General features: G+C 40.4%; 2 protein-coding genes across 2 annotated transcripts; one reads left to right on the forward strand and one right to left on the reverse strand.

Annotated features, from left to right (window-relative positions):
* Positions 1-312: 312 nt before the first annotated feature.
* LOC138036782 (uncharacterized) lies at positions 313-4,047 on the reverse strand. Its single transcript, XM_068882869.1, has 2 exons — positions 3,122-4,047; positions 313-778 (listed from the first exon to the last, which is right to left on the reverse strand). Exons 1-2 carry the CDS (start codon positions 3,859-3,861, stop codon positions 763-765), a joined length of 756 nt encoding a protein of 251 aa, XP_068738970.1. The 5' UTR covers positions 3,862-4,047; the 3' UTR covers positions 313-762.
* A 3,832-nt stretch (positions 4,048-7,879) lies between these two features.
* Positions 7,880-8,584, forward strand: LOC138036776 (uncharacterized). The gene has a single exon (XM_068882863.1). The coding sequence runs from the start codon at positions 7,880-7,882 to the stop codon at positions 8,582-8,584; it is 705 nt and encodes a 234-aa protein (XP_068738964.1).
* Positions 8,585-13,585: the final 5,001 nt, after the last annotated feature.

The raw sequence follows: 13,585 nt of genomic DNA on the forward strand, positions 1-13,585 counted from the left end.
TAACTTTATATCCAGACCTGACCTTAACTAAAGGCTTAAACAAATAATCTGAAGTCTTGTGTGATGTATTAATGCCTGCTAAAGCCATGTATCTTTCCAAATTAAGAACAGGACAAGACACTTTTGCAGATCTGCTGATCACTACTTTATTATCTTTTCAATATTGATCGGTCTTACTCTTGGTTACTTTGACAGTTAAGTGAGTTCACTAATACTGATGTCTTGGATTGCAAGGGCTGCAAGTTCTTTAAAACGAAAGAACCCTGGCCTGCGAACAACAGTAAGGTCATAGAAATATCCCTACGTATTGGTAGCTCCCTAGAATGCTCGTATTCGGTACAACATGCTGTAAGAGCTTCAGGAGAAATGGGTGATTTCTTTGCTACAGGTTTAGCATTTTGACGTTTAGCGCCCTCGACTACGTTTCTTACAAAAGGGCTAACCATAGGGTTAGAAACCCCAGCAATGTCGTGAACCCATTTTAAAGCGCTAAAACAAGTTTCGATCACGGAGGCAGAAACTTGAGAAGTGGACAAATAACTAAAATACAAAGCGGCATCAACAACAGTAACTGGGAAAACGATTAAATTATTGTCGCGTGCGAACTTAATCCAACGATTTAAAGAACTAGTGTAATTAACAACGGTTCCACAAGCTTTTGAAGAAAAGACTGTCTGCTTTAATGCTTCAAACAAGCGGGTGAGATGAATGCTCCCACGGCCAGATCCTGCGCGGTCTTCAAGCTCCTTCCACGGGCCTTGATCAAAGAGGTTTAAACCTGTGAGAAACAGAGAGACTGTGCATGATAAAAAACAAAGATGAGATTGAAGCCATCTCCGATGTTAATATGCTACTATGAATCTTACAACACCACCTGTGAGTGTAGTGAACGATATTCAAGGACTGGTGTTCAATTAACCACCTGTGGGTTCCTTCATAAACCACCAGCGGGTTCATTATTTTCTTGCCTCCTGTGGGCTGCAATTCGCTCCTGCCGTAGACGGCTAAGTTAAGGATTTGTTTAACCTCGAATGCAACGTTCACACAAACCTTCTGTTGACAAGCAAAAACCTCTGTCACTGCTTACTGGGCGAATAGACTGCCAGTTTATGTACAAAGCTATAAGTTTGAATTCGAGACGTTCACCATGGAACATAGAATTGTAAGTCCTTCCCCTTGTCGTGGCGGCCGAACTGAATTCTGGAACTCCAACCCAGTCCAAAACACATTTAGCTAAATGGACCCCGTCTGGACACACACAGGGCCAAAACAAAGCTCCTTTCCACAGGGGTATTATTAAAGCCCCTTGTGCTTTGCAAAGCTTAAGATGGCGCCATACCCTAATTATCTGGCTTGGTGGGGGTACCAGCCAGTTGTTTTCCCCCTGCCAATTTTGGGTAAAAGCGTCCACGCCCTCGCAGCCAGGAAGCGGGAATTAAATCTAAGACATTTGGCGTTATACCAAGTTGCGAACCTGTCAACTGTAAAAGGGCCCCATAAAATGCTGATCCACCGAAAAATGTCTGGACTAATACCCCAATCGTTAACGTCTGTAAGTTTGCTGAGATAATCAGCCAACTGGTTCTGCTCCCGGGGTACCCACACCGGGACAACCACAACGTGATTTTCGGCACACAAATAGACGATGTCTTCAACCAATGATTGAAGATCAGGTTTCGTGCTCCCTCTGCAGATAACACGAACAATGTTCTGATTATCAGTATGCCATTGTACTTTATGTCCCCTGAGGCTATGTCCAATGGACAATAACATATTGTGTACAGCTTTCAGCTCTCGCCAAGTAGAGCTCTTTCCCCTTTCATTAGTTTGCCATTGTCCGTGACAGACCAAATTGTGTTTTGCGGAAACCACGTAACCGCCAAAGCCCTGCTCTGATGCATATGAATAAACCACGGAATCAAAACATGAGGCTCGTCGAACAGCTTCTTGCCATTTAACTGGCCCACATTTTTATCCCAGAATTGTAGCTCTTCTCTAACCTTTGAAGAGCAAGGAATGATAGCGTCCCACGATTGACTAGCTGCTATCGCGAAATACATGTGTCTGCTGTACAAATAAACGGCCGAACCAATGGCTTTTGACATGGACCGGTAACCTGGGCTAGGAGTTTGGCTGAAACATTGTCAATTCTATCCAGAACTGATGACAGGGATTCGACAACCCGTTTTCAGTTACATACAAACGGTTTTCTGACATATTGAAAACGTGACCCAACCAGGTCTGGGTAAGGGATGGTTTCCAAGCACACTTATTTCCGCTGAGAACGAAGCCCAATCGGCCAAGATCTTCCTTGACTGCTTTGGCGTCAACAGTAGCGGACTCTTTGGAAGAATTGCCGCCTAAACCGTCGTCCAAAAACATGCAAATTCTCTTACCTGAACCCCTCCAATGACTTAGCAGAGGTTTCAAGAGTTTGGTGAATATGTAAGGAGCGGTGGACAGACCAAACGGTAACACGTTAAAAACGAAATAAGTCGCTTTACCCCGATAGGACCATTGGAATCCTAGGTAAGTTCGATGACTTGGAAAAATTTCAACGTGATGATAAGCACTCTTGATATCGAATGTATACAGATAATAACCCTCCCCTAGTAGATCCAGGGCTGTGGTTATGTCTCCGCATTTGAATATATACTTTAAAAGGTGGGGGTTAACATGCCGTAAATCGAGTACCAAACGTCTTTTCCCATCGTCCCGGGTTGACACAGTGAGAGGATTTACTACCCATGGCTGGCTTTCAACGACGGAAATACACTGGGTGCCTAAGAGATCATTTAAGGCCTCCTTGACGAAGTCGTTATTATCTAAGGCAGATTTATTATTCCGCAAAACGCAAGACTCCGGAATACTGTGTAATGGTAATTTATAACCCTCTTTAATCACACTCAGAACCGCTTCAGTGGGCTCTAGCTCTTTCCAAGCTAAAATATTTGTTTTAAGCCTCCCTCGAACGCTGTCTGGACGGCATTCCCGCTCTAGAAAATCTGCCTTCTCAAAGGGTCTACTATCTATTTCAGAAAGTCCAGAAACATGCTCCGAGGCATCATTGCTCCCCGATAGGGATTCGCTATCACACAAATCAATAAAATGATTACTTAACTTCTTTCCGTCTGGTTGCGTCTGTGCAACGACCAACAAAGGACATTCAGCTCGCCAATGGCCTGGTTTACCGCAGCTGAAACACGTGCCACGTTTCTGGCCGGGACCGCCTGCAAATGGACCGATATTTCTTGTGGCACCCGCGGACTGTGAAAAACGGGATGTGTAATTCCCTGATGGGAAAGCGAACGAGCTTTGTAATGGCGAAATAGCTGTGTTTCCCACTGCTCTGGTAGACTTGAATGACCAGGAGCGAACCCTCGCAGCCTTGGAGGCGCGCGTTTCGGCAAGTTTTCTCTGAGCTTCTTTTTCGGCCTTTTTCATTTTCTTGGCGTCCTGGTCGTTATCGGCGAGTTCGTTGTCTAGGTATTCGCCGACGGTTTTCCAGCCATACTCAGATTTGTCTGCTATTAAAATGAGCTTTTGGCGTCGATCAATAAGCTCGATACCTTCATTCAGCTTGGCGATACATGCGTCCTGTTTTCCACTGTTGACGGCGTCTTTGGCTTCACTAACCACGGACTTCACCTGTTGGTTGTGTTTGAATTGTTGTTCGTGCCCTTTCTTTTTGAATGTACGTGATTCCGTAAGGCGGATCTTTTTTAATTCACTCATTTGGGTGTTGGAGGACTCTTCCAGCTGTCTTTTCATTGAGTCTAGTTTGTTGTCGATGATTGAAGAGAGCTTTTCAAGCATGCTGGACTGCTGCCGGTCAAGTTCGGCTTGAAAGGCTGGATCCATCTGTTTGGAATTCTGGAAAAACGGTGCGTCCTAAATACAGGATCTGAAGACAAATTGAACCTTAAGACTTGAGTACTGTGAACTGGGCTAACGAGAAAACTTGATTTGAAAATAAAAATCTCGAAACGAGAGCAAGCTGGCAGCAACGTCAGCATAGAATGGCTCAACTCAGCAAAATCCCGCCCTTATAGTACTTGCGTCACCATAGAAACTGTCAAAAACCGGCGAACCGTGAAAACAACGATTTGCTGCTATTCTGCGAACCGCAGCAAATAACAAATTGCAACACTTGTAAGCAATGATATGGAAACAAACCCATGTTTAAAACCCCACCCTCCCACTTCCATAGACTATGGGTTACACAAAACTAAATCATGATTCGAAGCTGCATGGTACCCAAGTTGATGTCTCTTGCATCAGTACCCGAAACTGTGGATTCAAATCAAAGAAGTGTAGCTGCCAGAATGTAGGACTGCCTTGCACAAAAGCATGTAAATGCAGAAGTAGTGAAGACAGCCACTGCACAAATGATGTTAATTGAGAGGTTGAAAACCAAGAAAAGTGAATGGTACAGTACAGTTAAATATTTTAGCATCTTTCAGTATCTTTTTTGATATAGTATGGTTCACATAACTGATAAAATATTTGGTTTCTGCTCCTGTAGGAAGAAGACAACTTAGTCAAAATACTAAGAATGTCCTGCTGCTGCCGCAGTGTGTTTCTGACGATCTTTAGATCAGTCGCCCCACAAATATCTGCGATTTTAAGGATTTTGTTGCATGACTCTCTTTTCGTCGATGCAAAAGATATCAAGCTTGTTTTTAACATGATTGGTCAATATTCCAAACTAAAGTCAAGAAAAATCCCTATGATACGTTTTAAGATAACTTCACCTTCATTTATGTAGTGTTTTTATGCACGAAACAACCGTGTGCACTTCTCCCCGCGTAATTAAGCCAGGAAAATCGTAATTTTCAATAGTCACGTGAAATTAAAAATCACGTTATTACCATGCAGTATCCATCAAATATTTTACAAACATGCTTCCTCTATTGTTGATTTAAATGAAGTGTAAACGTTTTTAGAGTGTTCTAAAACGTGACACAACATGTAGCCTTGCTTTTATCTCTTAAGTATGTATGATTATGTAATTGGCTGATTTGAAGGTCCAAATGGCATATTAAAGTTTGGTAAACAATATATGATCCATATATGATCCATTTCATTTACCATTTCATCATTGAGTCATTCCTCACGGGAACATTAGAACCCACAAATGACCAGCTCCCAACGTCAGTGGCTTCATAGCTCAGTTGCTTAGAGCGTCGCAACGGTATCGCGAGGTCACGGGTTTAAAACCTCTTTGAAGTCCTCCATTTTTCAGGCTTCTCTACGCAATTACTAAAAATTCGTCCATAACTGCGAGGATCATAGCTTCACTTAAATTTTCGTGTTCAGCGCATAATTTTTATGAGGAAAAGTGTGTTTATCAACTTTTCCTTGAACTTGCCGACAGAAATTCACTTTTACGAAAGTTATCCCAGTCTATTCTTAATTAACCTATTTTTTAAACTAAAAACCGATTTAACCTAAGAACGGACTTTAGCGGCAACATACCCAAACCCAACACTAGAGCTAGAGAACCCGCTGAACATAGCAGGATACCCCCATTTTGCGGTACATAACGCGTCCTAATTTTTAGTACAATGAACCTCTTGTAAAAGGCTATATGCATATGTATTCATTCTTAACCATCGAAAGATTTCACGCCTTTTCAGCGTGTTAGAAATATCCCTTACATTCAAGTAACAAATTATTAACTCATGCGTTGAGTAGGTCGTTAAAGGAAAGGTATGCCAAAGTGGATTTCACATGCAAAGAAAAAACGAAGCATCCTACAGACCTGCATAAAAATGAGAACGCTAGCCAGAAAAACAGACACTAAAACGTGAAAAAATTACCACAAATAGAGATACAGCGCAAAACACAGCAAAACATTAAAAACAAAAAAAAGCCACTGGCTGGGGAGTACATAGTTATGCGGAGGGAAGGGAAAGCCATCAACTATATTTAAAACAACGGAAAGACAATTAGAAGTGAAATGGAAATAATGAAGAACATATATAAGAACTTATCTTTAGTGGATTAAGTTAAAGGTAGACGAAATATTTTGGCCCTTGCCAGTGACCAGCCTTCTAACTCCACAATTTTTGCGTCAATCACTTTTTCTCTGGCTAAGAAAAAAGTCTACATTAGAACCCTTTGCTCCGTTTTACAGCTTGTGCATAACCTTGAGTAACATATGCATCCTATGATGTCTTCAGAAGGATCTTAACTCTAAGGGTTTTGGAGTTATTAGTAATGCCAAAGTCGTACGAATGTTGGCTGTATTACACTATTGTGTAGATTTTTTAGATACATAGGCTTATTCATAGATAGGTCTAATTTCACCTTTTATTTTCACGTCGTTGAATCTTGAGCGATGAACTAGTAAGCACCTTTCGTGAGAGGAAATTAAAATGTCGACGTTTGACGAAAAAAGCTCTTCTGTAATTTAATAGTCTTGTTGACTTGATAAAAGTCCTATAATTGTCAAAAGCTTCTTAACTATGCCTTTTCTGTAACTGTAAGTCTTCTCACGCTAAATTAAAAGGATTTTGCATTATTTACTTTCACCTACATTACAGGAGTTAGTTTGCGTGTATCTATATTCTAGTATCTTACCGTCAGGACAAGACTTGCAGTCAAAAACACTTTTTCCAGGTGCTTTATTTTTGTGGACGAAAGTGCCATTTGGACACCTCTGGCAACTGCCGCTGACAAAAGCCATAATGTCTGAGTAATAACCACCTGTGGAGCATACAAAATATCATGGTATATATACCCTTTCGCACAGGGTAATATACGTAATGAGAGAACAAAGCATCATAAAAACATACTGCCACTTCTAAATAACTACTATTGATAATAATAATAATAATAATGATCATCATCATCATCACCATCATCATCGTCATCATCATCGTCATCATCATCATCAAGTGAAGCTATGATCTTCGTAGTCATGAATGCAATTTGTACAATTGCGTAAAGAAGCCTGAAAAATTCAGGTTTTCAACGGGGTTTGAACCCGTGACCTCGCAATTCCACAGTTCATATATGATTCATTTCATATGCCATTTCATCATTGATTTATTCCTCACGGGACCATTGGAACCCACAATTGACCTGCTCCAAACGTCAGTGGCTTCATAGCTCAGTTGGTAGAGCATCGCACCGGTAAATCGCAAGGTCGCGGGGTCAAATCCTGTTGAAGTCCTGAATTTTTTTTTCAGGCTTCTTTACGCAATTGTAACTGTAAAAATTGCGTTCATAACTGCGAAGATCATAGCTTCACTTGATCTCATATCCGCAGTTCATATACCATTTCATCAATAATAGTAATAATAATAATAATAATAATCATAATAACAATAATAATAAAAAGAATAACAATAATAATAATAATAACCATTATCATTGCTCTTACGATCAATAACTTAATAGAAATTATTAGCGAAATAAGATCCTGAAAGACGGCACTAATACAACGTGAAGAATCTGGAATCAGTATCAAGAGAAAGTGGACTGCCCATTGTCTCAGGACCCGCGAAACTTGCCAACATAGTGTACATTCAAGAGCATAACAAATAATACAGCGACCTCTTTCATAATGCCGACTAAATAGAGTTGTCTTCTGTTTTAATTTTTATTAGCCTTTCTAGCCTCCTTACGACGAGCAAATTTCAAAGGATATTTGTTTCAAAATGACACACATGTCCAATATACATGAACTGAGTCGGGTCGTCAATTGCTGGTCTGGATGATAGAGATACTTGCCACCAAGGCAATTGGTTCAAAAAAAGCTAATAACCTAAATATCACCAAATCAGACCTGATATAACTGCTAGAATTAGCTACCAAAGACCAGCTCTTCCAATATAATGGTGAACTGTACGAACAGAAAGATGGAGTAGGCATGGGGTCTCCCCTAGGCCCCCTAATGGCAAACGCCTTCTTGTGTCTCATAGAGGAACATTTAGATCTGCCTGATTACTACAGACGGTACGTAGACGATACAATTACCGCAATGTCTTTTGAATCAGCCGCTCATGTTATTCTTGATGAATTAAACAGCATTCATCCATCTCTACATTTCACGATGAAAATCGCGACCAATGGTAAACTACCTTTCCTTGGAATGCTTCTTGATAACAATGGTCCTCGGATATCAACCTGTGTCTACCGAAAACCAACTGACAAAGGCTTATTACTACACTACCATAGTCACGTGGACCATCGTTATAAGACTGGCCTGCTTACGACCATGCTTAACAGGGCCTATCGGTTGTCCTCAAGTTGGCAATTATTCTCTGATGAGTGCGAAAAGCTCAAAAATATCTTAAAACGTCTTAAATACCCAGAAGACCTAATTAACAGAACTGTTAAGAATTTTGTCGACTCTGTTCAATCAGATGTCCAGAAACCACCACAAGCGCAATACCAAGGAAAAACCGTCCGTATTGTATTACTGTACAAAGATCAGAAGTCAGCTAACGTGCTACGGAGACGACTCAAAGATCTGAGCGTTAAAATTGGTAACACCACCGAAATTGTTCCTATGTTTATTAATCATAAGATTGAAAGTCATCTCAAACACCACGAAACAAGCCAAATGTTGTAAATAACCAATGTGTTGTGTATTGTTTTAAATGTGGTCTATGTGATATGGACTACATTGTTTATACAACAAGGCATTTACATCAGCAAATAGAGGAACACAAATCCCTATCATCTTCGGTTGGTTGACACATGAAGACAAAACACAATCTGGACAAACCTGACCTGAAAGCACATAATACGATCCAAAAAAAATGCAAATCGAAATTTGACTGTCTCGCTCACGAGATGTTTTTGATACATGAGCGTCAACCATCACTAAATAAGCAGTCAGATTCCATTCGTGCTAAAGTTTTTGTCTCACCTTCGCCTTTTGTATTCTAGCAAAAAATTGTAAATATCTTAGTGTCAACTATCGCCTAATTCCATTTATGCAAAAGTCTTTGTTTTGACCTAACGCCCGTTATATTTAAATTGCGAATTGTCCATTACAGTTTAACCTTGATAATGGGGTCATCTCTGACTCCGAAACGTCGGATATTGTTGATAGTTTTTATTCTTAATAATAATAATAATAATAATAATAATAATAGTAATAGTAATAGTAATAGTAATAGTAATAGTAATAGTAATAGTAATAGTAATAGTAATAGTAATAGTAATAGTAATAGTAATAGTAATAGTAATAGTAATAGTAATAGTAATAGTAATAGTAATAGTAATAGTAATAGTAATAGTAATATTAATAGTAATAGTAATGATAAAAATAAAATAAACTTTATTTATTTCAAATTATCAGTAAAAATACACACACTGAAAAAACCAAATAAAGAACTCTAAAACAAATATTAGGCTTATAGAGATACAAATACTAATACTAATTCTAATAATAGCAATAATAGTTATTTTTAAAAAAATTCTCGTTTCCTATAAACATGTGTATTAACAAAAATAAAAAATAAAAAAAATAAAAATTCAAACAACTCTGAGTATTATAGATTTGATAAAATAAAATCAAATAAAAATAATAAATCAATATTATAGAATGGTAAGACGTTCTTTGCCATAAACTCAGTGTCAGAGGATAACGCTATTTACAGAAGAACAAAAACTATCTACATGCGACCGACTAGTTCTAGATCAGTCTCCTGTATATTTGGGGTAGTTCTCCTCCTAGAACGCGAGCCTCACAGGCAAACTAATGCAGACCTCAAAATGGCAAATGAGACTCGAGTCCTAAACCATGCGATAGTGGAAGCGTAACTCTCCTGTTTCTTCACTGCCAATAGCTCAGCAAGACGGCTATGGTAACGTTGACATTCGTTAGACATGCCTCCAGTATTGGTAAAAACCAATGGTGTAAACGTGCCCCGTTCTACCTCAAGAACTCTAGAAGAGTAAAGGCGCTTTTTATGATTCTCGTGAAAATTGTAAATCTGCCCCGGGGTGAGAAAGAACGCAGACTGTTCTCTCGCCCAGAAGCCCCGCGCACGGATATCCAGCCGCGCGTCAGGGTCCTTGTTGGCTCCCATCGGCAGCACTTCCCCCGTAACTTCTTGGAGAACCGGCTCCACCTCGACGTCAGTACACACCGCTTGCAGAATGTCAGCCTCGAGATCTCGAATTTCGTTGTGCCGTTGCATGATATATCCTCCACGCATACAAATCAAAGCATGGTCAGCGTCAAACAAGTCCCTGCAGACGCACACCGTTGGGATGTCATTGAGTTCCCAACCGTATCTCAACTTAATTGCGTCCCTAAACTCCATCTTGTTAAGAGTGAAGTTCATTTCTTTTAAAGGTATAACGCTGAGCCAACTGAGCCAACTAGAGGCACCTTATTATTTAATAAATAATAATAATAATAATAATAATAATAATAATAATAATAATAATAATAATAATGATAATCATAAAATAATAATAATAATAATAATAATAAGTGCAAGATGCAGTGGGGATGAAGCTGGACCAGTCATCAGTGGTTGAGAGCCTCAAGCCAAGGACCAGTTATAAGCTTTTAGGAGTTCAAGAAACAGTGATACAAGATGAAAAGCTAACCCTTGAGTGCGCAGCCAAGGTGTATCTGAGAAGGTTATCGGTGATATGGTCTAGTCCTCTGTCAGATATTAACCCAGTAAGAGCCAGCAACCAGTACGCAATGCCAGTCCTAATCTGTCTGATGTGAACTCAACACTAGCTAATCACAGAACTGCGAGTTATCGACAGAGAGGCTAGAAAGGTCATCTGTGAAAACGGTGGGAAGCATCCCTTCAGCTCGACGGCGATAATGTATTTGGCAAGAGAAAAAGGAAGGCGTGGCTTGCGCTCGGTTGAGCGCGAAAACAAGTTGACCAAGATCAAGGCGGCAATGAAGCTTTGTCCGAACATGGATCTCACTATGAGAACAGTGCAACAGTTCGAAGAGAGGGCGGTAGAGAAGGGACACACTTCGCTGATGAAGGAAGCGCATAAGTTTGCCGAGGAACTGGGTATGAGCCTGTCTCTGGAGTACCCTCAACCGTCGTGTCGGTATGTGAACGATCCTGAGACCGAGATTAAAGGGACAAAGGTGAAAAAACACCTCAAAAAAGCAGATATGGAGAAGCTGAAAGAGAAGATCAAAAAGGAGAAGTGGCATGGACGGTTTTTACAGGCTAGGTGGCAGGACTGTGAGTTAAATCAGAGTTGATGCTTTCCGTGGTTGCATGATTGGACCTGTGCTCTTACCCATACCATCGCTGTTGTAATGGATTGTACGAGCAGCTTACCCCCACTAAGGTGTACACAGTCCACAAAACAGGTGCAGCACAGGGTGAAATCACGTGTAGACTGTGTGGGAAAGTTCCTGAGATCTTGTGCATGTGCTAGCAGGGTGCTCTGCTATGGCCCAGTCTAAATATCTGGAAAGACACAACGCAGCACTGAAAGTCCTCTTCTTCGAGATGACTAGGGATCTGAGGCTAATTGATTCAGTCCCTCCCTGGTACTCGTGTGCAGTACCCAAACCAGTCTATGAGTCATCTGAGGCACTAGCGTTTTGGGATGTTCCAGTTTATGCGGAACATACCAATGTCAAGGCTAACAGAGTGGACGCTCGATTTGTGGACCACAAGAATAAGAAGGTGTGGGCTGTGGAGAAATTCCTGTCCGTGGATGGAGCATCGGGAAAAGTCCGAGGAGAGTCAAGTACGGGCACACTGCGATTTGAGCTAAAGAAACAGTACCCTGGCTATAACGTTGAACAATGTAACATCATAATTGACGTGCTGGGGGGATGGTCAAGTGATGTAGACCTGACAAAAAGGAAGCTCTTTGGCAGTAGGGACTATGACGTTTTGAGAAGGATGCAGAGGGCTACCATCTCGAGTTCTCTTAACATAGTGAGAACTTTTAAGCTACCGCCAATTGACTTTCCCTGTGGGAATAGTATAGGAGCTCAATATAGTTTTAGTATTAGAGAGACTTAGATTGTAAGATTTTTTATTTTTATCCCTAATTTATTTATTTACTTATTACAGCAGTTTTCTTTGTATAGTTCCTTCAGATCGAATAGGTTATGCTGCGCGCCCTATGTGGTTCTATTTTAGCATTCATACGTTTACCAACTGCACATAATAATAGCAATAATAATAATAAAGACAGAAAGGCACTGAAGACTGGGTTTGAAAAAAATAAGAATGATAATAAGTTAGGGTAATACCAGTTTGGTGGCCATCAGGAAGGACAGTTTTACTCCCAAAAACGAAAGATTTAAGTGGCGAGAAGAACTACCGTCAAATTATATGTCTGAACACCTCACGTAAGCTTCTTACAAGACTCGTTGGTACATATATGAGACAGCTCGCCACAGACAATTGATTTGGGATGAAGGGCAATTAGGGGCAGTAGCAAAAGTGTTGGGTACTGTTGTTGAGTATAGACAAGTCCATTATGGAAGAGGTTAAGACGTACCATTGAAATCTGGCAGTAGTCTTTTACGACTACAAAAAAGCCTATGATACAGTGCACCATAATTGGATGTAGCGAGTCTATACTTGGATTGGTATATCAGGAAACGTGATAGCACCTTTGAGTGAACTGACGAGAAAGTGGAAAACGAGACTTGAGATCTCGAAGGACGGTAAAAAGAGAGTCAGTAGGTGGATCGAGATCATGTGTGGTTTTCTTCAAGGAGACAGCTACTCACCTGTTGGTTTCTGCTTGTCTGAAGTGCCAGTATGTAAACTCCTCCAAGAATGGAAAGGGTTCCCAATGGATACGGACTCATAGCCTGTTTGTAGATGATTTGAAAGTATATCAGGAGAGTCGCAAGATCTTGAAAGATGTCAATGAGATGATTGTACAAGCAAGCAGTGATACAATTGCATGTTATGGCGTAGCGAAGTGTGCTGAAATTGTTTTTGAAAGGGTAAAGATGGTTAAAGGGGAAGGACAGCAGGTGTATGAAAACTGTGGACCCTGACCAGAATGAGATACACAAGTTCTTAGGAGTAGAGCAGGCCGATGGATTCTTCTTGTCTGAAGTCCCAGTATGTTAACTCCTCCAAGAATGGAAAGGATACCCAATGGGTGAGCCAGGAAACATAGATGTTATACGGACTCATAGCCTGTTTGTAGATGATTTGAAAGTATATCAGGAGAGTCGTAAGATCTTGAAAGATGTCAATGAGATGATTGTACAAGCAAGTAGTGATACAGGTGCATGTTATGGCGTAGCGAAGTGTGCTTAAATTGTTTTTGAAAGGGTAAAGATGGTTAAAGGGGAAGGACAGCAGGTGTTGCATGAGAATGGGATACACAAGTTCTTAGGAGTAGAGCAGGCCGATGGAATTAAGAGCAAAGAAGTGTACAATAGAGTGGTGAAGGAAGAGGTTAGTAGAAGGATGAAGATCATAACTGTTCGGGAAATAAGTACACGCTCGAAGCTATCTTGAACACAACAGTCGATTTATTGACACCAAATTTTCACAGCACTTGCAATTGTTTGTTCTCTTCTGGTAAACCAAGCGACAAGAAGACGCCGTAAAAACCTACAAATAAACCGCGAATTACACTCTGAATT

This window comes from Montipora capricornis, unplaced genomic scaffold, assembly GCF_036669925.1.
Source record: "Montipora capricornis isolate CH-2021 unplaced genomic scaffold, ASM3666992v2 scaffold_500, whole genome shotgun sequence".
Classification (NCBI taxonomy): Eukaryota; Metazoa; Cnidaria; class Anthozoa; order Scleractinia; family Acroporidae; genus Montipora; species Montipora capricornis.

What these genes read in the sequence shown, in the direction of transcription:
- LOC138036776 (XM_068882863.1), top strand. Translation starts at nt 7,880, where the DNA reads ATGGGGTCTCCCCTAGGCCCCCTAATGGCAAACGCCTTCTTGTGTCTC.
- LOC138036782 (XM_068882869.1), bottom strand. Translation starts at nt 3,861, where the DNA reads ATGGATCCAGCCTTTCAAGCCGAACTTGACCGGCAGCAGTCCAGCATG.